This window comes from Antechinus flavipes, chromosome 1 (genome assembly GCF_016432865.1).
Source record: "Antechinus flavipes isolate AdamAnt ecotype Samford, QLD, Australia chromosome 1, AdamAnt_v2, whole genome shotgun sequence".
NCBI classification, from domain to species: Eukaryota; Metazoa; Chordata; class Mammalia; order Dasyuromorphia; family Dasyuridae; genus Antechinus; species Antechinus flavipes.
In genome coordinates, this window is record NC_067398.1 from 473,361,473 (window position 1) to 473,389,077 (window position 27,605).

The following is a 27,605-nucleotide window of genomic DNA, read 5'->3' on the forward strand; positions in this document are numbered from 1 at the left end:
TACCTCTTAATACTCTGAGGTTCAATGATTTTATATAGAATATCTTCCCTCCAATGACTCATATTGACACCAATCTATGTTTTAAGAGTTGACATGGCCAAAAAATGCATCAACTGTAATCGACACAGTGAAGAGACTTTCAAAAATTAGCTGGAAAGGAAAAGTGTTGAGTTATAGGCATAAAATGCCACACAAGGAAAACTTCATTTATCCCTAAAGAAACAGTTTATTAAACAGGAAAGTGACATATTTGGCCCTGTGTAAAAAGTTAGCATAATTTTATTTTTTTGAGTAATTAGAGACCAAACTTTATTAATAATAATAAAGCTTAAAGAAGCTTTTAAAGACAAGGGGCCACTTAGCATGATTTCCACCTTCCATTCAGTTCCCTTCTCCATGCACTCACCCAGATTATCCATTTGGCAGATGATGGCAAATTTACAATTATAGCTTGTCCATTTCTATTGAAATAATTTCCCCCCACTTTCAATGGGGAAGCACAACTTTATTTGCAAACTAACTTTCTCAGAGTTTATATTTGTTTATTCTTGGCAATGTATTTTCTATAAAATGTATTTTGGCACTATATTGATGTACCTCCATTTATGTCTCCTTTTGACAAATTACTTTTAACACTGACCCAGGGAAGTATTTTGTACAGATTATTTTATACAGAGTTTTGTTCTTTAATATTATGAGATTTGAATTCTACATTTATTTTTTCAAATGAAATTGATATCATTGATACCAAATAATTGGTCCAGTCCATTTTGGTGAGACTAATTTCTTCATTAGAAACTGTTAGATTCTTTTTTAAAAATCACATAGGCAATTGTGTGAAGAATATTTGGAGAAGATTGATTTGTCTCTTTCAAAAGTCCAGACAAGAAGTCATAAATTTCTGAATTAGTATAGCAGCCATCTGAATGGGCGAAAAGGGAGACAAATATGAGAGTTATGGAAGCAGAATTCAAGGTTTGGCACTAAAAGGAGATAGGAATGGTGGTGAAGTGATAGTGAGAAATCAAGGATGACTTGTGGTTGTAAATTTGAGTAACTGGGAAGATGGTGTTACCCTTTCCTGAAACAAAGAAGTTAAAGGAAAAAAGGTTTAGGGGTAATGATAATGAGTTGTTTTGAACATAATAAGTTTGAAGTGTTTAGAAAATATCTCTTTGGTCATCTACAATTAATAGGCATGTGGTAATGTGTGAATGGTTGTCAGGAGAAACACCAGGAATGGATATATAAATCTAGAATTCATATGCATAGAGACACTAATCAAACTCATGATAACTGATGAGGCCATCAAGAGAAAAAAAAGTTTAATGCAAAGAAATGATCAAGGACTAGCATATGTCAATTGCCACTATTGCATTTGAAGCTTTTTCAGTTTAGGAAGAACTATTAAAGACTGGCCTAGGTTTTGAGAACCTAAGAATATTACAGTGCCACTAGAAAGCATCAGAAGAGGATTTTAGTAGAGCTGTAGGATTATGCATGTGTATGTAGATGTCTATTTAGTAAAAGTTATTTTATGATGCTAAATAGAAACAAGGAATCAAAAAAGTCCATTCCTATTATTTTATATAGTATTGATTTGGTGATTTCATCTTTAAATTACTTTAAAATCTTTCATAGGTGATATGTAAAAATTGATGGCATTTAGATACCTTTTAAAGTTTGCAAAGAGTTTTCATGTGTCAACTTATTTGATCCTCACAACAGACTTGTGAGGTAGATACAATTATTGTCCCCATTTGATAGGTGAGGAACTGAGGTACAGAACGATTAAGTAAATTGCCCAAGATCAGCCCAGTAGTGAGTACCAGAGGCAAGATTCAAATTTGGTCTTTCTGATTCCAAGTCCTATATTCTATCCACACCTAAGTTTATTGTTCAAGAAAAACAACAACATAAATAATGAACAGAATAACTATTATATTAAATATAAATTCTATCTATAGCATTTACTGACCTTAAAATCACATATATTTAAATGTGATATGATTGTTTTCTTGACATTGATGATAATGTTAACATATCATTGATTATGGTAGTTTAATAAAAAATTTCTTAAAATATGGTGTCAAAATTGCTATTTTCCTAAATAATGATCTTGCATCCAGATGTTTAATTGTAAGAATCATTTGTTAGTCTAATAGAGTATTCCTAAAGACTGTTGTGAATCTAAGCCATGCCAAACTTTTCTAATCCCAGACATGCTGAGAAAAGAGAAGAAAGTTTTAGTCCAATATAAGTCACAATGAATCTTTGAGTCATAATAAGAGAGGTCATCATTAGTTGTTAGGTGACTAGTAAATCACAGATAGATGGAAGGGAAAAGGAGGTCATCTAGGTCTTATCTCTCTTTTTTACAGTCGAGGAAACTGAGACCCAGACAAGTAACTTGTACCAAGTGACACAGGTGATAGACTTATTGGCAAAATCTAAACTCAAGTCCTTTGTTTTCAAATCCAGAAATTTGTCCAGCAGGACGCAGCTGACTTGAAACCTGAATTAGTAAAATTTTAAGGGGGGTTACTTCTATGACAATATGTTCTTTCCTTGATTTAGGTTTTTATTGTCAGACAGACAGACAAACATACACAGAGAATGTCCTTTCCTTTCAGAGCCTTCATTTTCCATGCACATATAGCTCCCTGCTCTGAGACTTCATTAGCCACTTTCTTTCTTCACTCTCTTTAGGAAAATGGATAGTAGTGCTTTTAAAGACTATTATTCAACTGTTTCTCCACCTAACTTTACTGTTAAAGACAAATACAATTCTTTTTTTTTTTGTATTCCACTCTTAAACTAGATTAGGGTTACCAAGACAATTCCTAGATGCAGTGCATTTATTTTGATTTGGCTCAGCAAGTGCATGTTGAAAGATAAGTCAATATCAGTAACTGATACTGCCTGAAAATCATTCTCCATCTAATTTTTTGTTTCTTAATTTAGGATACATATTCTTATTTGAAGTATTTTGATTACATTTGAAAGATGTCTATTGGTCCTTCTGTCCTATAACACTTGGTGATAGTATTGTGGGTGAATGTTCACTCACCAGCCAGTGGAAATCACATTGTTGATGCTCCAAAAATGGCATTCTCTCACAAAATATTCTATGTGAAGTGAGACTGGCTTTTTCATTCATTGGGTAATGATTCTGTGATATTGTCATGAGAAATCTAACTAAAGTGACACAATTACGGAGGTAATATAACTCAATTATATCTCAAAGTTTCCCAAGGAAATCAGCTATCCTTTCCGAACACTGAACCATTATAAGTTCAGAAAGTTTTTTTTTAAGGTTCTTGCCTCAGTTTTCAGTTTATACTATAGATGATGTATACAGCTTGAACAATTCATTGATTTAAAAGTGTGTGTAGCACTTTAGCTATAGCGATTGGAATATATAGGGTAGGTCAGGAAGGTGCCAATTAATTTATGTAACCTAGTTTTACAAATATGTAAAAATGAAAATAACAATGTTTAGTCTTTCATAAATGGAATTTTGCTATTAATTTATGTAAGGTTAATACATAACCTCTCCCCCCCTCAAGAAAAAAAAAAGTACTTGGAACTATCTCAGTTGGGAGTTGTCACTTATATGAGTAATTGAACAATAAGGTTCCTCAATCTTTTTTCTATCTTTCTATTATTGCATATAACCTTATGCAAGAGTGAGACCAGAGAATTAACTAGCCTAACATCATGTAGTAGTTAGTGGTAGAATTTAATCCAATTACTCTGGTAGTCTGGTGAAATTTATGAATCCCTTCTCAGAATAGTATTTTATTGAAATACATAAAATAACATAGATATCATTTGAAAGGAAACAAATTGTATTGAAGAAAAAATATTATTTTTTCTTATCCAAGTTCATGAACCCCCTGAAATCTGTCCATTGATTGGCCTTTTTGTGTATCTTTGGATACCAGATTAAAACTCTTGATTTAGACTGAAAAAGAAACTGAAGGCAACATGGAAAAACAGTAAAATAAGAGATATAAAGTCTAAGATTTTCACAGTAAAGTTAATTAAAAGATTAATTTTTTAAAGGAATTTCTTTTAAATTCTGAAAAAATCTTGAGTAACAGCTGACTTAGTGGATAAAGGGAGGGTCTCAGAGTCATCTTGATCTGGCTTCTAATTCCAACTCTGGCATATGTTGTTTTTCTTACCTGGACAGGTTACTTGGTGTCTGAGACAACTCACTAGAATTTCTAAATTACAGAACAATTTCAGATCTGTATTGACAAATGGATTTTTTCACCAGGAATTCCCTAAATCAATAAAAAGCACAATTCCACTTTCAGAGCCCAGTGATTTGCTTTGCTTTTCTGATGGGATAAAGTCTACTTCTGTACCTTTTTTTTTTCACATTCATTAGAGGACACTCAAATACCAATTATTTTTCTCACAAGGTATTAAATTGAAACCTATCAGAAAAGGTGAGAATGGTTGAACTTCTGTTCTTGATGTTGGAATTGGGAAAATGTATTTAGGGGAACATATCATTCCAACAACTAGTAGTTGGCACTTTTCAGTCTGTAGTGAACTTAAGTTTCTCCTTAATAAAGGAGCACGCATATTTATGAAATATGATATTTATGAAAATGTTAAAGTACACAGATACTTTTTAAATACATGTAAAGAAACAGTTTTCAAATGCAAGAAAGTAAACTCACTGTAATAGTTTAGAAAGCATTGTATGGATCAGCATTTGAATATTGCTTATAACTATGGCAACCCAGAAAAACAAAAAAAAAATTCAGGTAACAGTCATTATTTTGAAATGTATTCATTTTTTCCTTTCTGAATTTAGTTGGCTTGCTATCTGATTAAAGACGCAGACAGAATGGCCCCATTGTCTTTATGTTCCAGATAATTAAGAAAAATATGCAAACATGCTTATGACTAATGCTGGCAAGGTCTCCATAGTAAAAAAATTAATTAGTTTAAGTTTTCCTTTTTCCTATTTGATGGAAGTGCTAATAAGAGACTAAAGTAATGCAAAGAAGAAAGCAAGCAAGCTAAGAGACTTAACTAATTCTCCCCCTTGCAACATGGAAAACTACTTCTAAAAAAATCATTTATTTTTTAAACATACAAATAGACACAAAACTGGAAAGCCAGTGTGAGGCTTTGGGATTCTTCCTCAGTTTCAAGAATAAGGGTTGATAAATGACATTTTAATGATGACTATTTAGTTATGTGACTTATCTTTGGGTCATTTAGACTTATCTTTCCATGTTTTCTCTTTAGCTTTCTCTAGTTGGGCTTTATCTGCATCAGGTAAACTTGAAAAGGGGTCCCAGGAGACAATCTTTTGCTGACAAATAAACACCTCCTTTGTACTGATGGCATAGTTTTATTACGTGAAATTAAGAGCAGCCGTAAGCAGCTAACCTTGTGGCTAATTATAGTAAGGGAGCAGTTTAGCATCTATTTTATTAAAACTTAAATTATTATATTTGGTAGTCGTTCTTCAAGAATTCATCTACTTAGGTGTACACCTCATTCTGGAGGACCCGTCAGGATGCAGTTTTATTCAAAATAAAACATTCTATAGGGACCATATGATGTACATTTATGGTCCAAGCAACTGATTTGTAACACCTGCCTTTTAATTTGTTTTGAGTAAAACTGTCCCTTGTTTGTTTTATGGCAAAGATCTGAATCAGCACTTCATTAAATTCATTAGTAGATTAAAACTTATTTCTTGAGAGAAAATGTGATCCTGTTAATTAAGTGTGGCATCCCTAATTTGTTTTTCCATTGGTATACAATGGAGTAAGGAAGGAAGAGAAAGATTATGCTTTATTTTGGTATAAAGAACTCTTTCTTCCTATGTAGTTGAGAAACTGTGAGTCTTTGAGAGGTGCCTGGAGACATATAGGACTAAGTAACTTGCCCATCATCTCAGAACTAGTTTTTTCAGAAGAACGTCTTGAAACCCTGACTTCCTGAATCCACAGAACGTCTTCTAATCTACCTTGCCTGTACTTTCAGTTTATACTATGAGAAAGTAATATATAAATCTCTCAGGGTAAGAAATATAGAGTATTAAGTATTTCCTATAGAATGTAAACGCTACCTCTTAGAAATCTCCAAAGTGTATAACATAAATAATTAGCACTTCAGACACTTATCAAGTAATTCATCCAAGACTTGGCTGATATCTAATAAATCCAATTCACTTGCATGTTATGGTATCATCTTCCTGATGCCATAGACCTCTCTGAGAACTAAGGGCAAACAATCACAAGCCACAAGCTTGTTTGAGACAACTGACTCTTGAGAGATATCTTCAAATATAGGAGTTAATCATTTAATCCTCCAGGTTATTTAAGATCTATACCTACATTAAGTTAGGATATCAGAAAGGTTGCTTCCCAGGGGAAAAAAAAACTTTCACTGAGATTAAATGTTATGCTTCAACTTTTATACAGTCTTGATACAAGAAATGTCCATTGGAAGAGTGTATCTTTTGTAAAATTATAGATGAGGGTAATGTCCATTATGGTACTTAGTTAACTCCTATTGAAAGTCCTATATGATTAATTTCTCCTTAAATTGTCCTTCATTCTCCAAGACGACTATGACATCAGGGAATTAGTACCATGACATGCAAGTGAATTGAATTTAAGTGAGAAGGAAATGAGACAAGTTGTGCTTTTTCTGAAATTTCTTTAAAAAAAAAAATCAAAACACCTCTTTCTAATTGAATTATTATTTTATGTCCAAAAAAGTGACATTTTTCTGGTCTAATATTTCCCTGTCTAATAAGTTGTTTATGTTCTACTCATATCATTGCTACTTGGTTCTGTTTCTGTCCTTTCTCTTTTATCCCCCACTATTGTAAACTTCTATTTCTGTCTGGCAAATTCCATTTTCCTGGTTCTGTGGTCTCTAATTTTTTAAAATATTGGTTGTATTGGAATAATCCTTACGAGATTTTTCGGGAAGTTTGGAATGACATCTACCTTCTTCCCTCTAATTTTTGGATTACACACCCTCTCAGGTCAGTCATTAGCTCCCTTAAGTAGTCACAACCATCAAAGAGGCACTTGTCCCTTTTTGGAAATGCTGATTGACATTTCAAGCCTGCAACCTCAAAGGCAGGAAGCCAATCAGCCTTACCTGAGGTGATCTTGAAATTTCCTTTAAAAAATACCTGGACTATCCTGACTTTGTAGATGATCTTACTCTTAGAAAAGATGGGCTCATGAGCATTCAATGAGAACTTGATAAAGCTATGCTCCAAGTCCCGTGGAGCAGCTTCTTGTGTGACCATCTTGGGTTTCTTATTTTTGGCATGGCCTAAAACAGGCCTAAAGCTTGGTTTTTCCTCCAAGGGTCATTTGGATATTTATAATGTCATTTCCTGGCCATACAAAATTATCAACTTAAAAACTCAAGCATGGAGAGATGTTGTTCCCAGTTTTTAGCTCATCATCCTCTGCAGTTGCCTTGGCAGGCAGAGCCAGATCCAGTGATTTTGAGGGCCTTCTTAGCCAGACATTCCCACCCCTGGTCTAATAGAAAGGCATGGAATATAAGATTTTCTAGTGATGCCCCGGTTATATTATTGACTTATCTTTAGCCAATTTTGCTTTGGAAGTATTTCTTTGATGAACTGCTCTGATTACAAAGTATTAGAACTTAGTGGGCTTGTGAGTGTGAGTGTGTGTGTGTTGTGTATGTGTGTGTTTATCTGTGGGCTGCCTTTATTTTCCTTTCCTTTCTACCTTTGCAAAGGTATCTCCATGTAAGCCCGATAGCACTCCCCTTTGTTCTCCCATTCCTCACTTCCCCCTCACCCCCCAGTCCTATCCCCATACAATAAATAAAAGGGATTGTTGCTTTCAGCAATGCCAATTTATTCTTATATTTAATGCCAACGACCTACCTACAGTGACCTAATCCTAAATATCATACAAATTGATTTTATTTTAATTGAATGATTAAATCAAATAATGACATTATCTGCCAACTCTCAACTTCCTGTCCTTCCAGTACTAAGTCTCAGGCTGCTCTTTACATCCAGGTATCAGTCTCACCTTTCTCTGCAAAGTCCTAGACAGAATTTGGCAGTCAGCAGGTGAAAAAAAAAAGTGATCAAGGATCCTACAAAGTTTCTTATTTCCAAGTGTTGCTAGTACTTTGGGTCAGAAGTATTTTCTCCTTCAATGTCAATTCCTCACAAGCTGGTAATTGCTGCTCTCAGCATGAAGCATTCCTAACTCTTTGTTTTGTTCCTTCCAGGTATATTCACTTCAACCAAATAGAAACATTTCAGCCAGAAACCTTTGAAGACCTTCAGAAATTGGAGAGATTGTGAGTAGTGTCTTCTCTGGCATCTTGTTTTCTTTTTCTTTATTTAACCTGCCTTGATGATCCAGAGCCAGTGACTGACCTTTTGGCCCACCGCAGACTGTTCTCCAGGAAGTCTAAGAGACACAGATTCCACTTACTATCTACGGTGAGGGAAACAAAGAATAGTAATCAGGCAACTTATACTTGAAAAACCAGAGAGCCTTTGGGGACTCATTGCTTTCTGATTAGCCAAGAACTTCTTTTCCTTCTTCTTTGCTGGAAGGAGAATGCCCTGTATTTTAATTTCACCTTTTAAAAGATGCTTTGAGATTTGAGCTGAACTGCAGCTTAAATGAATTATAACATTTTTATAATGGTAGCCTCATAGGAAAATATTTTTTCTTTCTTCTATTTTTTAAAGCAAAAGTTGAGCTATATAGTTAGAAAATAAACCATTTACATCAAACAGCTGAATTGTGAAGGGTTCTGTGTGAGAACTAATTTCTGCATTCAGAACCCAAATAGCTTTTAACAAGGGCACATGGATGTTCTTTGTACCTGCAATAATCTATTTATATGCAAATAGGCTCATGGTATCAATCTCTCTCCCTTTTTTAAGGTAGTTTACACTAATTTTAAGTAGCTGGCTATTATATACATATGAAAACATGGTATTTTTGAGTTTATCTATGTATTTATCCATCCATCTATCATAAATATGTGTGCATATGTATAAATATATAGTTATCCTTTCCACATTGAGGAGATTGGAGTGTTTTGCCTTTGGGATCTGGAAAATCCATATAGAATCTTTTGGTCCTCCCTTCATAACAGAGAAGAAGTTTAAAATTTGTTCTTTTTCTTTTATGAAGTATACTGTGAAATTCAGATTAAATATTTGGTCATAGATTCTGTGTAATTTTCTGTTTCTATAAAATTCCCCCCAAATTCCCATTTAATTTCTTATGCCAACCCTGTGATATATCAAAATGGTAATGGGGACAAGTTGCAATGTGGAAAGGATAACTATATATAAAACAATGTGTGTTACATATACATATTTTATGTATCTATATCTATATCTATATCTATATCATCTATATCTATATCTATATATTATTCATCTGAAATCATATAATACTCATATAAGCCTTAAAGTCTACTAAGTCAACTCATTCTACAGTTGGATAGCTTTCATTATTAGGAAGCTTCTCCTATATTTTCCTTTCACCTTCTACTATTTTCTCTTGTTTCTATTCTCTGGGGCCAAATAGAACAAGACTAATCCCTCTTCCATTGACAACCATTCAGATAGCTCTCCATTCCTCTGCCTCCCCCCAAAACAAAAGTTAATCCTTTTGTTGAGATGAACTCAAGAGCCTTCACTATCCTGGTTGCCCTTCATGGGCAACTCTTCATAACATATTCTCCTCAAAATGGATATTCCAAGCTGAAAGCAATTCTCAAAGCAGAGTAGTTAAGCATTTATCTAGTGCTTCAAAGTTTGCAAAATACTTTACAGATATCTAACTTCATTCATCCTCGAGTTCAACAACCCTTGGAGGTTGGTGCTATTATGATCCACATTTTACAGAGGTTCAGTATAGTCACTCTCAGTCACTGAAAAGTTCAGTGACTTGCTTGGGTTCACACAGATAAGAAGTCAGTATTTGAAGCTGACTTTTAACTCAGGTCTTCCTGACTCTAGATCCAGAATTCTATCCACTGTGTCATCTGCCTAATGTAGGTTATCAGCTCTTTTGTTCAGCACACTAAGCTCATTTTAATGCAGCTCAGATCATATTAATTTTGTAGGCAGCCCTATCATACTTTTTACTCACATGGACTTGTACTCCACTAATAAGCCCTGCAGAGGTTTACAGAAGAATCATCTTCTAGCCATGTCATGTTCATATACTTGCAAAATTAATGTTTTGAATCCAAATGTGAAAAAAATTCATTTATCTCTATGGAGTTTCATTTTATTTAATGAAAGTAGAATTAAATAAAAAAACTCGCAAAGATTCCCTTTATAGAGGGCTCAGAATTAGCATCAACATTATTTTTTATCAGTTGTTCTGCTTGGTTTTGACTCAACCATCATTATACCCTAGTCTCAGGTACTTATAGGGCCCTCACTTTTCAGCTTGGTTTTGTGTACTGTATTCCCCATTAGATGATAAATTTCTTTAGCACAGGAATTTGCAAAACCTTATTTACATCTCCAGAGTTTAGCCCAATTCTTGGCACATAGCAAGTTCAAAATAAATGTGTATTGCTTACCATTGCATAGTGTTGTAGTATTGCATTGTAGCCAAATGCTCCACTCTGACAATATCCTTTTGGAACTTGTCTTCTGTCTCCTGTATGTTAGTTATAGTTCCCTTCTATCACTTGGAAATTTGATAAACTGGCAATTCATGTCTTCATTCAATTTATTGATTAATCCTGTTAATAAGCACGGGGACAAGCCCAGATTCTTTGGAATACTCTGCTGAAGCCTTTCTTCTAAGATGACACCAAATCTTCTATAACTATGTGTCTTTTCATTTCTAAAGCCACTATACTTTATTATCACCTAGGTTACATTTCTCCATCTTTATATAGGAATAAAATTAGTAATTTTGACAAATATGTCTCTGCAATCTTGAATAAAACATATCCACAACATGCCCCTAATCGTCCAGTTTAAAAATTGTCAAAAAATAAAAAAAGTTAATCTGTATATGACCTTGTTCTTGATTAAGTTTTGCAAGATCTCTGTAATAATCAACACAGTTTCTCCATTTTTTGCCTGAAAGACCTGTACTGTATTCATTATAACAATCTGTAAAGAGTTAAAACTGAGAAAGACTCCAAAAGGCAATAGAGAGATACTGGTGTGAATTGGTTGCACCTTCTTATAATGATTTGCATAGTAGGCTATGAAGACTGAGTTAGCACCCTGGGTGCCTTAGAATCAGCTGGAGTCAGGATAAGTAAAAGCCCTTGATCTTTATTCTTGGTTTTTAGGGGTAGAAGTTAAGTGAATGGACACAGGAATCTCCAGACCTCTCCTCTTTGTCTTCCCCCCAAAATAACGCTGTCTTGTCTTACTCTACCCTATAATCCCTCCTACAATTCTCTGTATATACCAACAGATCAAACCAGCACAGAATAGTGGGGCAGGCCATTTTCCAAGCAAATACTAATAGAGTATTGTCCTTAAATGCTCAGTTGTCCAAGTGCATCTGCTCAGAATTTCAGCCCTTTGCTGTAGGATAAATTATATTGCCAATGAAAACAAGGTTAATAAAAGGAGATGGATTATACGGATTCCTGTATCTAGAATATCCTCCTTCTACTTTTTATCCTTTTGAATCTCTATATATCCCTTATTCCACTTACTTAATCCTTTAAAAACATTCTCTCAGTGGACATTTCCCATGATTTCTCAGCATTATCATGCATCCTATTTTGCTTCCATCCAGTCTCAGCAGATAAAGTGACATTTTTCCTTGTCAAGGTTAATTCTTCCATTTGAATTCTTGACACATTCTATCCTATTCCTTTTTGGGAATTGCCCCAATTAATCAATTCCTAAATCTCACTTATCTTCAATATTTCCATCTGTTGGTTCTTTCTGCAATTAAATAATTTATTCTTTAAAAAAAATCTCTTTTATTTTGCCTCTGTTCAATCCTTTATTCTATATTTCTCTTCCTTTTCTTAAATCCTAAAAAAGTATATTTTATCTCACTGCCCTTACTTACTCCTGAGTTTTTTTATAAGCTCACTTAGGATGTTGGCTCATTGTATTTTTTAGTGCTAGTTGTTGTGGCTGTAGTTATGGTCTTGCATAGCTATGAACTTCTTATATGTGCCTTTTACCCATCTCTTTAGTTCTATACCATCTCAAGGGATCAAAAAAGTTTTCTCTATTATTTTCCCCATAGCTCAGGTAGGATTATCATTGACTTCTTGGCCAGACTTTCTGGGTCCTCATTTTATTGTTTAACTCTGCTCCATATCTCAGTGACCATATATTTAATCCTAGCCTGTTAGCATGACCTACATGTCTGACTCTTCTAACTAGCCTGTCTTCATTTTTATTTTCCCTGTCAAATTACTTCAGAAAGAAAGACCTGGACCTTTCTCTTCTGACATTTTTGAAAAATACTTTTACTGACCTGGGACATAAGTCAATTAATTCAAGTCTAGAACAATCTTTTCTCTTAATCTTTTGAATTTCTTCACAAATAAAGAGGAAAAAGTTATTAACATCATGAATGGTGAGGAATGATGATTCATGTGTGTACATATATGTGTGTAAACATACACACATGTATACATTTATTAAAATGTACTTATATTTTATTTAAATTACATGTAGTAAATACATGTATGCATACATGTAATCAATACATTTATCTGTAATCTATCTATATGTGTTTATATTTGTTTATTTTAAAGTGCTAATTCAAAAAAAAAACCTCAGGATTTGAAGGAATCTGAGGTATATACATATCTTAAAAATTGTAAAATTATGATTTCTGCTGCTTTTAGCAAATTAAAGGAAAATCATTTCTTTGACTTATCTATCAAAATGAACAGCTGTTTGCCATTTTCATTTTTTTTCCTTTGAAAGAGTCAATAAGTTTGATGCACACATGTAATATTTTCTGAGTATCCAATTATAGTGTCTCAAATAGATTCTACAAGATAGCTAATAATTCTTAGATCGTTTATGCTGAAGATAACATACATTAGTCAACATACAAAAAAAATTCTATATCTACTAATACTAAACTAGCAGAGACTGTTATACCCTGAACTTAAAACCTTATTCTATTGAAAAGTAGCATAGGGTTTTTAATAACTACAAACAGTCAGAATCAGTTGTGCCACAGCCAGTGAGTTCAATAACCCTGCTGAGAGTGCTCAATCAACTGAAAATAAAGTGGGAGGTTTCTTAAAAGATCATCACCTACTAGCCCAACAGAATTCACTAATGACTCCAAAGCTGTAAAACTCTAACACTCATTAGTTTTCAATTGTTGCATATTGTTTAGCAAAAGCATTGTCTGTTTCTCATGATGTCCTGTTGAGATATAGTCAAAATCTCATTTTTATGGATCACTGCTTACTGGGAAGTATCTTTCACTAAGTAAAAGATAATAAAACTCAGAGTGATGAGACCATAATCTAAATATTTGGACAGATATTTAAAGAGAAAATAGAATCTTGAATTTGACTGTTTAGTACTCTTCTCACATTATGAAGAGTAACAACTGAACAAAATTCAATTCAATGCCTACTCATAGGATGATAGGTTTAGAATTAGAAGGGACTTAGACGTCAATCAATTAAACTTTTTTCTTTTTTTACAAATGGAGAAGCTGAGGCACAGAGGAATTAAGTGATTTGCCCATAATTATATAGCTATTAAATATCTGAGGTGGCTTCAAATTTAGGTTTGCTTGACTTCAAGTTCAACATCTTATCTTTTATAATAGGCCCTTGATAAATAACTTTTTAAAAATTATTTTTCTTGTTACATTTTAATTTCCAAACTGACTCCCTCTCTCCTTCCCCACCCTGAATTAGAAGACTGCGCTTTGAAAATATACACATACACATATAGTTTATAGCTTGCTCCACCTATCTCTCTACTCTATCAATCATAAAACCATACTATGCATACATCTATTTATTAGTTCTTTTTTCTGAAGGTGGATATTATCTTCCTTCCTAGTCCTTTGTAGCTCATTTGAATATTTACAATACTTAGAATAACTTAGTTGTTCAATTATTTTTCAAACAATATTACTATTATTGTATACAGCATTCTCTTGGTTCTGCATATTTTACTCTTCATTATTTTATCAGTTTTTCCATGTTTTTCTAAAATCATTAAACTTATCATTTCTATAGCACATTATTATTCCATCATAATAAGATACCCCAACATGTTTAACTATTCTCCATCTAATATACATCCTCTCAATTTCTGATTACTTGCCAAACAAGGAAAGAAACTATAAATATTTTAGAAAATAAGAGTTCTTATATAGTTCTACCATGTTTAACATATATTGGACAACCTGCCATTTAGGGGAGGGCATGGGGGAAGGGGGAAAATTGGAACACAGGGTTTTGCAAGGGCTAATGTTGAGGAATTATCCATTAATATATTTTGAAAGTAAAAAGCTTTAATAAAAAATCATGAAAAAAAAGAAAGAAAATATGGGTTCTTTATTTTTTTTTCCTTGATCATTGTGGGAAACAGACCTAATAACAGTATTGCTGGGTCAAAGGGTTTACAGAGTTTTACATTCTGGGCATAATTCCAGATTGTTCTCCAAAGTAGTTTGATTAGTTCACATTTCCAACAACAGTGCATTAGCATATCAGTTTTTCCGTAACCCTTCCAACATTTGTCATTCCCCTCCTCTATTATTTTAGCCTATCTGAGAGGTGTAAAATAATATCATAAAATTGTTTTCATTTGCATTCAACTAACAATAATGATTCAGAGTATTTTTCCATATGACTATATGTAACTTTGATTTCTTCATTGAAAAACTCTGTTCATATCCTTTGACCATTTATCAATTGGGGAATGACTCATACTCTTATAAATTTGATATATTTTTAAGATATGAGAACTTTTATCTGAGAAACTGTCTGTAAATTTCCCCCATAATTTTCTGCATTTCTTGTAATCTTGGCTACATTGTTTTTTGTTTTTTTTTTTTTTTTGTACAAAGCCTTTTTAATTTAATATAATCAAAATTATCCATTTTACATCTTTTAAGGCTTTCTATTTCTTCTTTACTAAAATTCTTCTTTCTTTCATAATTTACTTATATCACTTTATAACAAGGTTATGTATCCATTTTGATTTTATCTTGGTAAATTATATAAGGTATTGTCTATTGTCAATTTATGCCAAACTACTTTCTAGTTTTCTCAACATTTTTTTTTTTTTGGCCATATAGTGAATTCTTATTCCCAAAGCTTAAATATTTGCTTTTGTCAAACACAGGTTACCATAATCATTGATTAATTTATATTATATGTCTACTCTGATCTACTCATCTACTTTTCTATTTCTTAACCAGTAACATATAGTTTTGATGATTACTGTCTTATAATATAGTTTAAGATTTGGTACTAATAAATCTTATTTTATTTAAAAAATTAATTCCTATATTATTCTTGACTTTTTGTTTTTCTATATGAATTTTGGTATTTTTAACTCATTTTTTTCTTTTTTGTAATTTAGTTGGGATGGTGTTAAATAAGTACATTAATTTAGGTATAATTCTCATTTTTATTATGTTGTTCTTGCCAGTCATGAACAATTAATATTTCCCAAATTACTTAAAATTAAAAAAAATTAAAACAAAAATTATTTCTGACTTTATCCATATAAAAATTGTTCTCTACTTATGTTCATGTGATTCCTGGGTTTATCCTGGAATGTATATTCCAAAGTGTTTAATGTTGAATATTGTTGTTTTAAATGAGATACCTCTTACTATATCTTTTCTTATAGTATTTTATTGATATAAAAATGCTTATGATTTATATGAATTTATTTCATATATTGTTATTTTGTTAAAATTAATTTTTAAAATTAGTTTTCTAATTAAACTTCTAGGATTTTTCAATTTATGTCATCATAACATCTAAAAGATAGCTTTATTAACTTATTGTCTATTTTGATTCCTTTAATTTTTTTTCTCTTACTGCTAGCATTTCTAAAGCAATATTGAATAATGTAGGTGATGGTAAATATTTCTTAAACAAATGATTAGTTATTCTTGCATATTTCCATGGATGATTTTATTTTTAAAAGATTCCATCCTTGGGAATAATATATGTTTTAAAAACCATTATTATTATTATTATTATTGCATTTTGATTAAGCCTTATTTTCTATTTTTCAGATTTTTGCACAACAATAAATTGTCTAAAATTCCAGCTGGGAGCTTTTCTAATTTGAATTCACTGAAGAGACTGTAAGTTTTTAAGATATTTTTTCCTAAATTAAAAGAGGAGTAAAAGAGACCAAAAAGAAGAGATTTTTCTTTGTCTTTTCATATTTTGAAAAGTGATGGCAATTTTGAAATACTGGGCAAAATGTTTCAGATTATTCCAGTTATGTAGAGAAAAAAGATATTTGAGATTGTTTGTCATAGATGGTGGCATAAGTCAATCTGCAATTTCAATCTGAAATAGCTGAGTTATATGCTTATTATAATGATTAAATCTAAAGACTTCCTAATATTCCTTTCTTTAAGCTTTTCTGAAAAAAAAAAAGCTGTAACACTATAGAATTTCAAAGGAACTGTATCCACCAAGTATGACTCCAAGTCAGTTTTTCGACTATGGTCCTTATCTCAATCCCCCTTTTCTTCATTATTGCATCTGTCTCTCCATTCCACTTGTTCTTTCAGATCTTCTTCCTTGTGGATCACTGTTTCTACACACCCTCTCTGTTGTTTATCTTTTCCCCCCTCATATGTGTCCTTGTATTTTTCCCTGATATGCACAGCTATAAGCTTAGGTTGTTAGATGAATGGCAAAGATATGGATTTTCTGCTCCATAGTTTTAGGTAATTAAGAAAATTGCAAAAAAGCAGACAAAAGAACATCTGTTGGTGGCCTTGCTACCTTAAGCCTTGCCAGCTTTCTGAGTGTCTTCCCCTGGAATGAAGATTTATGGGCAAGAGTGGTTGAAGGATAAGAAAAAGACAACAACACTAAAATGCTAATTTTTTTTGATGAATTGGTGACAGAAAACAATACTTTGAACTTTTTCAGATTTTATAGTTTATGAGTGAAATAAATGATCTATTTCCTTCTCAACTCTCTTAATGATTCCAGTTCGTAGATAGCATTTTTTTCTTAGCATATTTTGTAATTCTCAAGGCAAACACAATTGAGGCAAGCTTTCATGATTTGGGGGGTATAATATACTTTAGGTCCATATCCTATGCACAAAGAAAATTTACATCTACCTTTGATCTATTTGTTTAAATCTATGTTTACAAATGCTCTTTAACAAAATAGTCTAGATATATTTTTCAGATATATTTTTTGCTTGCTTCATCAAAACTGAAAAACATGATTAGGATTTCTTATGAAATATAAATAATGTTTCTTCAACTAACACTGAAGGATTTTTTCTTTCAAGGTCTTCTGATATTTATATGGTTTTTAATCCAGCCTGTCTAATTTCTTCTCCTTCACTGGATGTGATTTTTCAATTATTAATGGGATAGGTATTCATTTTCTTAAAAGTTTAATTTTTTTACATATATGTTTTTGTATTTTCAGCTATTATTCAATGAAGTTCATTTCAGTTCAGCAAATATTTGTTAGTAAATACTTATTTAAGCATCTACTGTGTGCCAACCACTCTAGTAAACCCTGAGAATACAAAGGAAAAGCACCTATTATGTTCTATGCGTTCTGCCAACTAGATGTTGGAAGGAATACAAATATTGTTAAGACACAGTCCTTGCATATCATTAAAACTTATATCTTAGGAGAGAATCTATTATATAATGACATCTCTTAAATCTAATGATCTAATCTTCTACATATCTTCTTAAAAACATAAGTTGTTGATAACTTCTTAGTTTTTCTCCAAAGGTTTTTTTCCCCTTACACCTTTCCTTTTCTATGTTTTAATATTTTCCAATGGTTAAAATTATTAAAATTGTTTTTCATTGTGTGTCCCTATAATGCAAAATGTAGATACCAAGAAAATAAGATATCAAGTGAACATGAAACTGGCAAAGTCTACTATTATTCCAAAATTTCAAACTGTTTTACAGTTTCATTAATGTCAGTGAGATAAAAATTGTCTTTATTTTATAGATAAGAAACCAATGCAACTTGCTGTGAACTCTATTGTCAGTGACAAAATGAGTACTATAGTGTGTCTTATTATTCCTGTTTTCAATCTTGTACCCTACTTAAAAAGTCATAATATCAAAATTCTAGATTGATCTATGATTTTTTCAGGATAAGGAACTTCCAATGTTGAGATTTCCTTGACTGAAGCTGGTTGTATCCTGTCTATGATTTGATAGATAAGTAGTTATTTGGATCACATAAATTTTAAATAATTTCCAAATTTTCACATAAGGCTGTAATAAAAACTTTTTAAGATTAAAGTGAAGGTAGAGAAAAATTGATCAACCAAATGAATTATAACTACAGTTGAATTTAATTCCATTTTCAAGATTATTTGAAAACATTTTAGCAATTAAAGCAACTTGATTTAATGGATAAAATATTAGAATGAAAGAAATCAGTTTGAATTCTATTTTTAATGTCACCAGTATATCCACATGAATGACATTTTATGGGTCATCTGATATCAGTTTCTTCAACTGTACAATAGGAAATATAATTCATGACCCTGCCTTCACAGTGAAGATTAATAAAATAACTTTTAAAAAATGCTTTCAGATCTTTCATATCAGTTGAAAGGCACTATGAAAACATAAATGATTTCTTATTTTATTTTTAGATATAAAAATTGTTTCTTTATGATCACTTTTTTCTTTCAAAATTATCTTTTGAAATAAAAAAGTGACATAGGTGGGAATGAATAATTGCTTCTATATTGTTATCTTTGGAAGCTATCAGAAGACAGAGCCTATGTCTGCTCACTTTCTATATTACCTTGCATAAAACAGCACTTGCAGATTAGAGTTAAGTATATGCAAATATGCTAGTGATTTCAAAATTAACACTAGAGAAATAGTGTAGAGTGGTAGAAAGAATGCTGAGTTTTGAAGTCTGACTTTTATACCCCTTAATTGCTTGCTCTTGTGCAAGACATTTAACCTCTCTCTGAACTGCAATTGCTTCAACTGCAAGAAAAGGATAGATTATACCTGCTGCTCCTACCCCAAAGGGTCATTGTCAGGATCAAATATGATAATGCATGCAAAGTATTCTAAAAACCTTCAAGTTTTATCAAAGTGTTAGCTGTTATGATCTATTTTTGATAAACCTAAGTAACATTCAATATAGCTTCTCCTTACTTGTAAACATGTGTTTGTCCTTTCCAAGTCAATTAGCATTTCAAAAATCAAACTTCCACGTTTCTTTCTCAGGCAAAGTTTGTAAATAATATCTCTGTACAGCAGAGGTATCAGACATGTAGCCTACAGTAGACCTGAAATGCTGCCTGAACTAGCTGAAAATATTAAAGGGAAATATTTAACAAAATCCAATAAAACAAAAATAAGATTACATTTTAAAATTGAGTAAATATGTAGTCTTCAGGGCCCCAGTTTCTATTTGAGTTTGTTGTTTTTATTTGAGTGATTTGACACTACTACTATATAACATACATTGTGAAATAGAATTTTCTACAGAAGTGCAGAACCTGGATTCTTCTAGCCCAGACCTTTTATCATATTTATCTTAAAATATTTACCTTTCCTGTTATTTTTCAGTTACTCTGGGCACCTTAATTGCAGATCATTGTAATAGTAATAATAAAACAAAGATCTGACCTTTTTATTGGATTTTTTAAAATGAAAAAACTAGAACTAAAAGAACACAGAAGAAAAGAAAGTATCATATGGCCCATGAAGACCCAGAGGGTGAATGATGTTGTAATTAAGGAAAGTGAGACATTACAGCCTGTTAGAGCTTGGCATTTCTAATGTATCCCAAGGGATCTCTAGTGCCATCATTTCTTGCATTTAGCTCGCATGCATGTAGATAAGATTCTCACATGGGTATTGAAGCGAGAACTGACTCTTTCATATTTAACAACTGCAAACTCCTTTTGATGACACTACCAGACTTTGAATTGAGAGTGCTAATCAGATGAATGAACTTTTGGACTCTGTAATGCTGAATTTGCTCTATTTTTCAATCAAGCTGCTGACACCACAAAGTGATCAATGACAAGGAATAATCCAGGACAATCAGAACCCAACAATGCACTTCCTGAGCAAGCAATTTGTGTCTTTTACATCTAAAATCTAATTCATTTTTCCCTTTAAAATGATCATTTATTAACATAATTTGTATTTACATCTTTCATTTCTATGTGTATACTTTCCTCTTGTATCTAGCCAACAAACTGTTCCTTGATACCAAAATAAAATAAAAGAGGTGAAAAAAAGCATTTGAGCAAAACTGACACATATCTACGGATCCTGACTTTAAATACAGTATTCTACACCAACAGTCCTTTTTCCTTTAAAGAAGTGAGATTGGCAAATGTTCTCATCAAGTATCTAGAATCAAGATTGATCATTATAATTATACAACATTCAGTTTCTTTTTAAATTTTTATTATTTTCATTTATATTGTAGCAGTCAGTCTATATGCTTCTCCCCATTTTGTTTATTTTGCAATCAGTTCATATAAGCCTTCCTAAGCTTCTCTGATTTTTCATAATCATTATTTGTTGCAGCATATTAGTAGCTGATTAAATTCATGAATTCCAATTTGTTTAGCTATTTCCCAAAGGAAGGGCACCGACTTAGCTAAAACACCATATTCTACACAGCACTGAAAATTTTCCTCTGTAGGCATTCCTCTCCCTCCCTTACATGTAATTTCATGAAAGATCTATTTAAAAAAAAAACCTAACCTTTGAATGAAAGGGAGAAGATAGTTCTCTCTCTCTAAATTTAAATTATTTGGTAATAGTTCAATACATATTATTCCTGAGTGGGATGTATTATCAACTATTCAGAATGAGAGAATGAGGAGATCTGGGTTGTAATCCCATTTCTGTCATTTTCTTTATGATCTTAGAAAACTCACTTTTTCATTGAATGATGTTAAAGCCTCTGAAATTCTAAGCATCTCTGAAATGATTATTCTATTATTCTCACTTGATGTAAAAGATTCTACCATAGTAAAAATATTATAGGAACTGCTGAGGATATCTCATGATTTACCATAATTTCCTGGGTGACTTTCATATTTTTAGTCTGAAATAGATGTTTCCTTAACTTTCTCAATGGATTCTCTTGACAACTTGAAATTGAAAAATATTTTTGGAAGTTCAAATGAATCTTATTATATTCTATAGTCAGACTTGTTTTTTTGTTTTCAGTAAGTACTTTGATAATCATTGCAGACAATGTTTTTAGTGAGTTTTTTTAATAGGTTCTAACTTATTTTCATGTACATTTGAGACCTCAAAGACTATGTTGCTCTTACCAAGTAGGATTTTGTGAAACTCAATATTTTTGCATATTGTGATCAGATATTAGAAACAATTAAAAAACCACAATCCTGTTTTTCATAAACTTAAGGAGTAAACAGTCACTGTCTATATATACATGTATGTATAAATCTATGTGTACAAATAAATCAGATCTGTCTATATATGTACATATACTTTTGTTATTGTTGTTCATTCGGTCATGTTTGGCTTTTCTGACCCCATGAATCAAGCATGCTCTTTTATCCTCTATTATCTTCCAATTCTGACCAAACTCTTGCTCATTGCTTCTATGAAATTGCCTATCTTAACCTGTGCTGTCTTTTTCTCCTTTTACCTTCAATTTTTTCCAACATGAGAGTCTTTTCCAGTGAGTCCTATCTTCTCATTATATTGTCAAAGTATTTAAGCTTTACTTTCAGTATTTAACCTTCAATGAACAAATTGAATTGATTTCCTTAAATATTGACTAATTTGATCTTTTTGTGGTCCAAGGGATACTCCATTGACTTCTCCAAGACCACAATTTGAAAGCATAGACTCTGTAGTGTTTAGCTTTCCTTATAGAACAACTCTCATAGCTATAGGTTGCTACTTGAAAAACTATAAGCTTTGATTACATGGTAAAGATGATGTCTCTGCTTTTTAGTATGCTGTCAGATTTGCCATAGTTTTCCTTCTAAATAACAAGCATCTAGTAATCTTATGGCAGCAGTTATCTGCAGTGATCTTTAAGCCCAAGAATATAAAACCTGGCTCTACGTATGCCTCTATTTTCCAGAAAGTGATAAAGCCAGTTGCCATAAACTTGGTTTTTGATGTTAAGCTTTTATACTCTCCTCTTTCATCCTAATCAAGAGAATTCTTAATTCTTTTCACTTTCTACCATGATAATAATGTTGTCTGCATATCTGAGATTATTGGTATTTTTCCTGGCAATCTTAATTACTGCTTTTGATTCACCCAACCTGACATTTCACATGATGTATTCTGAATATGTTAAATAAATAAAATGACAATGTAAAGACTTCTCATGCTTCTTTTCCAGTTTTAAACAATTGTTTCATGTTTGGTTCTATTATTTAACCCTTTTACAGGTTCTTAGGAGACAAGTAAGAAGATCTGCTATATATACATGTATTTCTGTTTAACCAAAACTCCTTTTACTGGGCTAGGGTTGTGGAAGGCAAAAGGGAAAAAAATATAATCACCTGTAATCATTCTTTTCTGTGTCAAGCATTACTGAGAGAACAGGGGCTATTCTTACCATGAGTTTCTCCAGTCAGCTGCCATTTGAATTTGTATAATGCCAAATGAAAAACAAAGAATTAAGATAATATCTACACTACTGGCAAAAAATAAATCACTCAATGCTAAATTCCTTCAGTGTCCTAATGAGATTTATATTACCATTTGTAAGTGATTATCAAAAGGGTGAGATTCTTCAAAAAGCAAGTTATTCATCCCTAGTCTAGCACTTTGACCTGATGGAAATTTTTGGATGATGCTAATTAAGGGCAACCTGGAAACTTAGGGAAAACCTGCACATCTATTGAAGAATCTTATTAGGAAAGGCAGCAACTCATTTGATAATATATGTATTAGTCATACTGGTGAACTTGTTTGGCCCAATAAAGTGTCTATCTATATCATAGAGAAAACTCAATGAAAAATTTGAAAAACACTTCGAGTGCCAAGATGATGGAGTGAAAAAGCAACTCTCTAAAGACCTTCCCAATTCACCTCTAAACAACTAGAAAACTGCCTCCGAATTGATGTAGGAGCATGGAAACATTTTACCAGCTTAGCAGGAAAGATCTATCTCATTGGAGTGAAAGGGGAATGAGGTCCAAGATCAGGAGCAGCAGCAGCAGCAGCAGCCACCAGCCTCACAGCAGCACCATGAAGCAAGAATCAAAGCCTGGGGAAATCTACCAGGAAGGTACCACTTTCCTGTAAACCAGCTCCCTAAGCAGCTGAATAGTCTGTGCAGCAGAGCAAGACCCCACCCCACTGACCCTACCCCTAGCACAAGCCACTAGTGAGGTCTGGTGACTACACTGTTGACCACTAGTAAAGTCCTAACAGTAGAACCACATCCCTGAGATTTGCCAGCAGAGAGATCTTGTTTCCATAGCAATCCAACCACTGGGCACCCATCCTGGGAAAAGCAGCAGTAAGAACCTAGGGTTAGATACTAGAAAGACTCTGTTACCATAGCAACTCAGCAGCAAGGTCCTACCCCTGGAGCAGGTCAACAGCTAAATCTCATACCCGGGGAAGCCAACAAGAGGTGTCCCCCCTTTTCCTCCTTCTCCCCTCACCCAGTATAAGTCAGAAGGGAAGTGTGTCCTTCAGAGAAAACGAGCAACTAAGCCATGAAAAGCAATAAAAGCTTAGCAGTGAGACCCAGAGCCCCACATAAAAACCTGGGACAGTGAAAGACCAGAGTCCAATTTTCACATAAAGACACCAAGTCATACACAAAAATGGCAGAAACCAATGCAACCAAAATTATAAGGAAATCACACAGGCATGATCTCAATCTAATACATCAGTCTTGCTATAATTTTTAAAAAAATGTTTTGATTGATATTTTTTGTTTCTTATATTATCATAACATTCCATATAACCCTCCCACCTGGTCCTTAAGCATCATCCCACATGACAGTGTAATTTTTTTTAGAGAGAAAAAATAAATCAGCACAACTGATCAACACATTGGAACAATCTGAAATCCCTGTACTCCACAAAGGGGCAATTTGAGTATATCTTTTCATATCTCTGTTCAAGTTTAACTTGATCTTTTATAATATTTTTACATTTACTTTTAATTTTACTTTACATTTAATTTAATTTTAATTTGTTCATTGAAGGTTAATTATGAACATTGTTCACATACATTGTTATATTGTTTTCTTGGCTCTGCTTATTTCACTCTGCATTAGATGATAACAGATTTTCCCATGCTTCTTCAGTTTACTATATGCATAATTTGTTATAGTATGGTAGTATTCCATTAAATTTATGCACCAAATTTGGTTAGCTATTATCAAACTGATGGGAATGTATTTTGTTTCTAACTTTTGTTATTACATAATGTGCTGCTATAAATATTTTAGAGCATATAAGTGGACTCTTTTCTTATGGATAGCTTACGAGAGGTATAATCCTGGTAATAAAGTCTCTGATTCAAAGGATATGTATGACATTTTAGTCATTTTAACTTTTCAAAATTATGCTGTTTCATAGACCACAAAAATATTCATGTATCAGTCTTTCCATAACTCCTTCAGTACTGACTATTGCTATTTTGGGTCATTTTTGTTGATTGGCATGCTGTGGGGTAAAACTTCAGAGTTATTTTGAGGTGTATTTGTTTTATTATTAATGATTTGGAGCATTTTCACTGATTTTGAGTGATTTGCCGTTCTTTTGACCATTTTTCTATTTAGGTATTAGTTTTATACACATGATTTAATTATTCACATATCTTGAATACCAAGTCCTTATAAGAAAAATTACCTAAAAATTACCCCCTATTATCTATTATTTCCCCTTCTTATGTTATATTAATATCAGTGTAGAAGTTTTTCTGTTTCAACTAATCAAAGTTATTTATTTTCTTTTTTTCTGCTTTCTCTTTTGTGGTTAAAAATACATTCCTTATACATAGCTGGAAGGGGATATAGGGGACCTCAAACTGTGGCCCGCGGGCCAGATGTGGCAGCTGAGGATGATTATCCCCCTCACCCAGGACTATGGTGTCTCTTTATTTAAAAGCCCACAAAACAAAGTTTTTGTTTTTACTATAGTCCGGCCCTCCAACAATCTGAGGGACAGTGAACTGGCCCCCTATTTAAAAAGTTTGAGGACCCTTGCGTTTCTCTGATAATTTTTTATAGCATGATCTTTAATATTAAGATCATGTTTGACAAAAAATGTATTGTGATAGGTAGCAGAAGATGTTGGTTTGAGCCTTATTTCTAATCTGACTGCTTTCTAGTTTTGCCAGCAGTTTTTTTCTTTTTAGAAAAAATCAAATAGAGTTTTCCCCTAGTTAACATGTTTTATACTTCATTAAGCACTAGGTTATTGAGCTCTATTGTTTCTGAATATTCCTTTTCTAATCTGTTCCATTGATCCCCCTGTAATGTAACAAATACACATAGTTTTGATAACTGCTATTATATAATATTGTTTGATGTCTAGAAATGTTATTACCCTTCATCCCTATTTCTTTTTATCATTTTCCTTGATATTCTAGATTTTTTGTTTTTCCAAATGAATTTTGTTATGTATCAAATTTTGTAAAATATCCTCTTGGTAATTTGATTGGGATAGCATTAAAAGTGTAAATTAATTTTGATAGTATTGCCATTTAATTATATTCTCCTGGTATCTATGAGTGTTAACCATTTTTTCAGCTATCTAAGATAGTTTGTTTTGTATTTCTTTAAGGATTACTTTATAATTGAATCTATAGAAATCTTTTGTGTACATTGGTAGGTTAATCAAATATTTTATGCATTTTTGTAGTTATTTGGAATGGAATTCTCTTTCTATTATTGCTTGTCATGTTTTTTATTATTATTATATAAAAATGTTGTTTTTGGAGGATTTATTTTGTATTCTGCAACTTTGTAGAATCTAGTAATTATCTCAGGAACTTTTCTAATTTCCAAATGAACCATCACATTATCAATAACAGGAATAGTTTTAGCTCTTCTTTTCCTATCATTAGTCTTTTAATTCCTTCCTTTTGTCTTGTTTCTACTGATAACATTTTCAGAATTATATCAAATAATAGGAAACACAATGGGAATCTTTGTTTTGCTCCCAAGCTTACTATATTTTAATTATGGAATTTTTATGAAGAGCTTTGTAAATGATGAATAGTAAAAGTTATGATAACAAAATACATACATGCATACACATACATATATGTGTGTTTATATGTTGTTGGAGTTTTTCAATCATGTTTGACTCTTTGTGACCCATTTGGGGTTTTCTTGTCAAAAATACTATAGTAGTTTGCCATTTCCTTCTCCAAGGTATTTATAGAAATTCACCCCAAAAGTTTGAATTTATATAAATATTATCTTGCTATATATCATTATGAATGTTTGCCAAGTATTTTATATGATCCTTTTTATGAGGTCATCTTAGGTGAGCAGCAGATCTACTGTGTAAAGTAGGTGCTATTATCATAACCATTTTATAGACACAATAGTAATTAGGCAGGCAAGTAGATATTAAATAACTTGCTTAGGGTCACATAGCTAGTTAACATCTGAGGCATCATTTGAATTGAAGTTTTTCTGACTATTCCTGCCACCAGTTATTCCAGCTGCCTACAAAATATTATTTAATTGTATTTCTTTGTCCATGGAGTAAAATGAGGCACATAAGCTCAATGATATTAAGTAAGATATATTAATTCAAAAAAAATTTCAGTGATCTGGTTTTGTCTCAATATGTAGGCGCCTGGATTCTAATGCTCTGGTGTGTGACTGTGATCTAACATGGCTGGGACAGCTTTTAAAAGGCTATGCTCAGAATGGCCACATTCTGGCAGCTGCAACCTGTGAATATCCTAGAACCCTTCAAGGAAGATCAGTTGCTTCCTTAACAGCTGATGAATTCAGCTGTGGTGAGTCCTTTTTATAATGTCTTATAGCTTTCATGTACTCTCTTTCTTTAATATACCTATTAATAAATGTAACCTTGGATAACTGCTTACAGAAATATGTTGTTGAAATAATATTAGGCTGTTTTTTTTAAGAGTAACTGTAGTTCTTTGTTATATGCTTTATGTCCTTTAAAGGAAATCTTTAAAATCATAGCATTTTTTTGAGCAGAAAAAAAAAGGTTTTGCAACATCTCTTCCAATATCTTCATTTTACAGATAAGAAAAATCACATCGCAGAAAGTTAATATAATTTAGCCATGACAGGAGATCTGGGTTCAGACCAGAGTTCTTCCAACCCCCAATTTACTGTGTTATTCACTGTACCACACTGTCAACTAGGATAAGTAATGATTTTAATGTTCATTTTAAATTATGAAGTA

General features: G+C 32.4%; 1 protein-coding gene across 1 annotated transcript in view; it reads left to right on the forward strand.

Annotated features, from left to right (window-relative positions):
- The window catches only part of PXDNL (peroxidasin like), a 559,370-nt gene that overhangs the window by 356,927 nt on the left and 174,838 nt on the right, over positions 1-27,605 (forward strand). Inside the window, exons 5-7 of the mRNA XM_051970215.1 lie at positions 8,278-8,349; positions 16,263-16,334; positions 27,017-27,186. Coding sequence (XP_051826175.1) covers positions 8,278-8,349; positions 16,263-16,334; positions 27,017-27,186 — 314 coding nt within the window. The remainder of the gene's footprint in view (positions 1-8,277; positions 8,350-16,262; positions 16,335-27,016; positions 27,187-27,605) is intronic.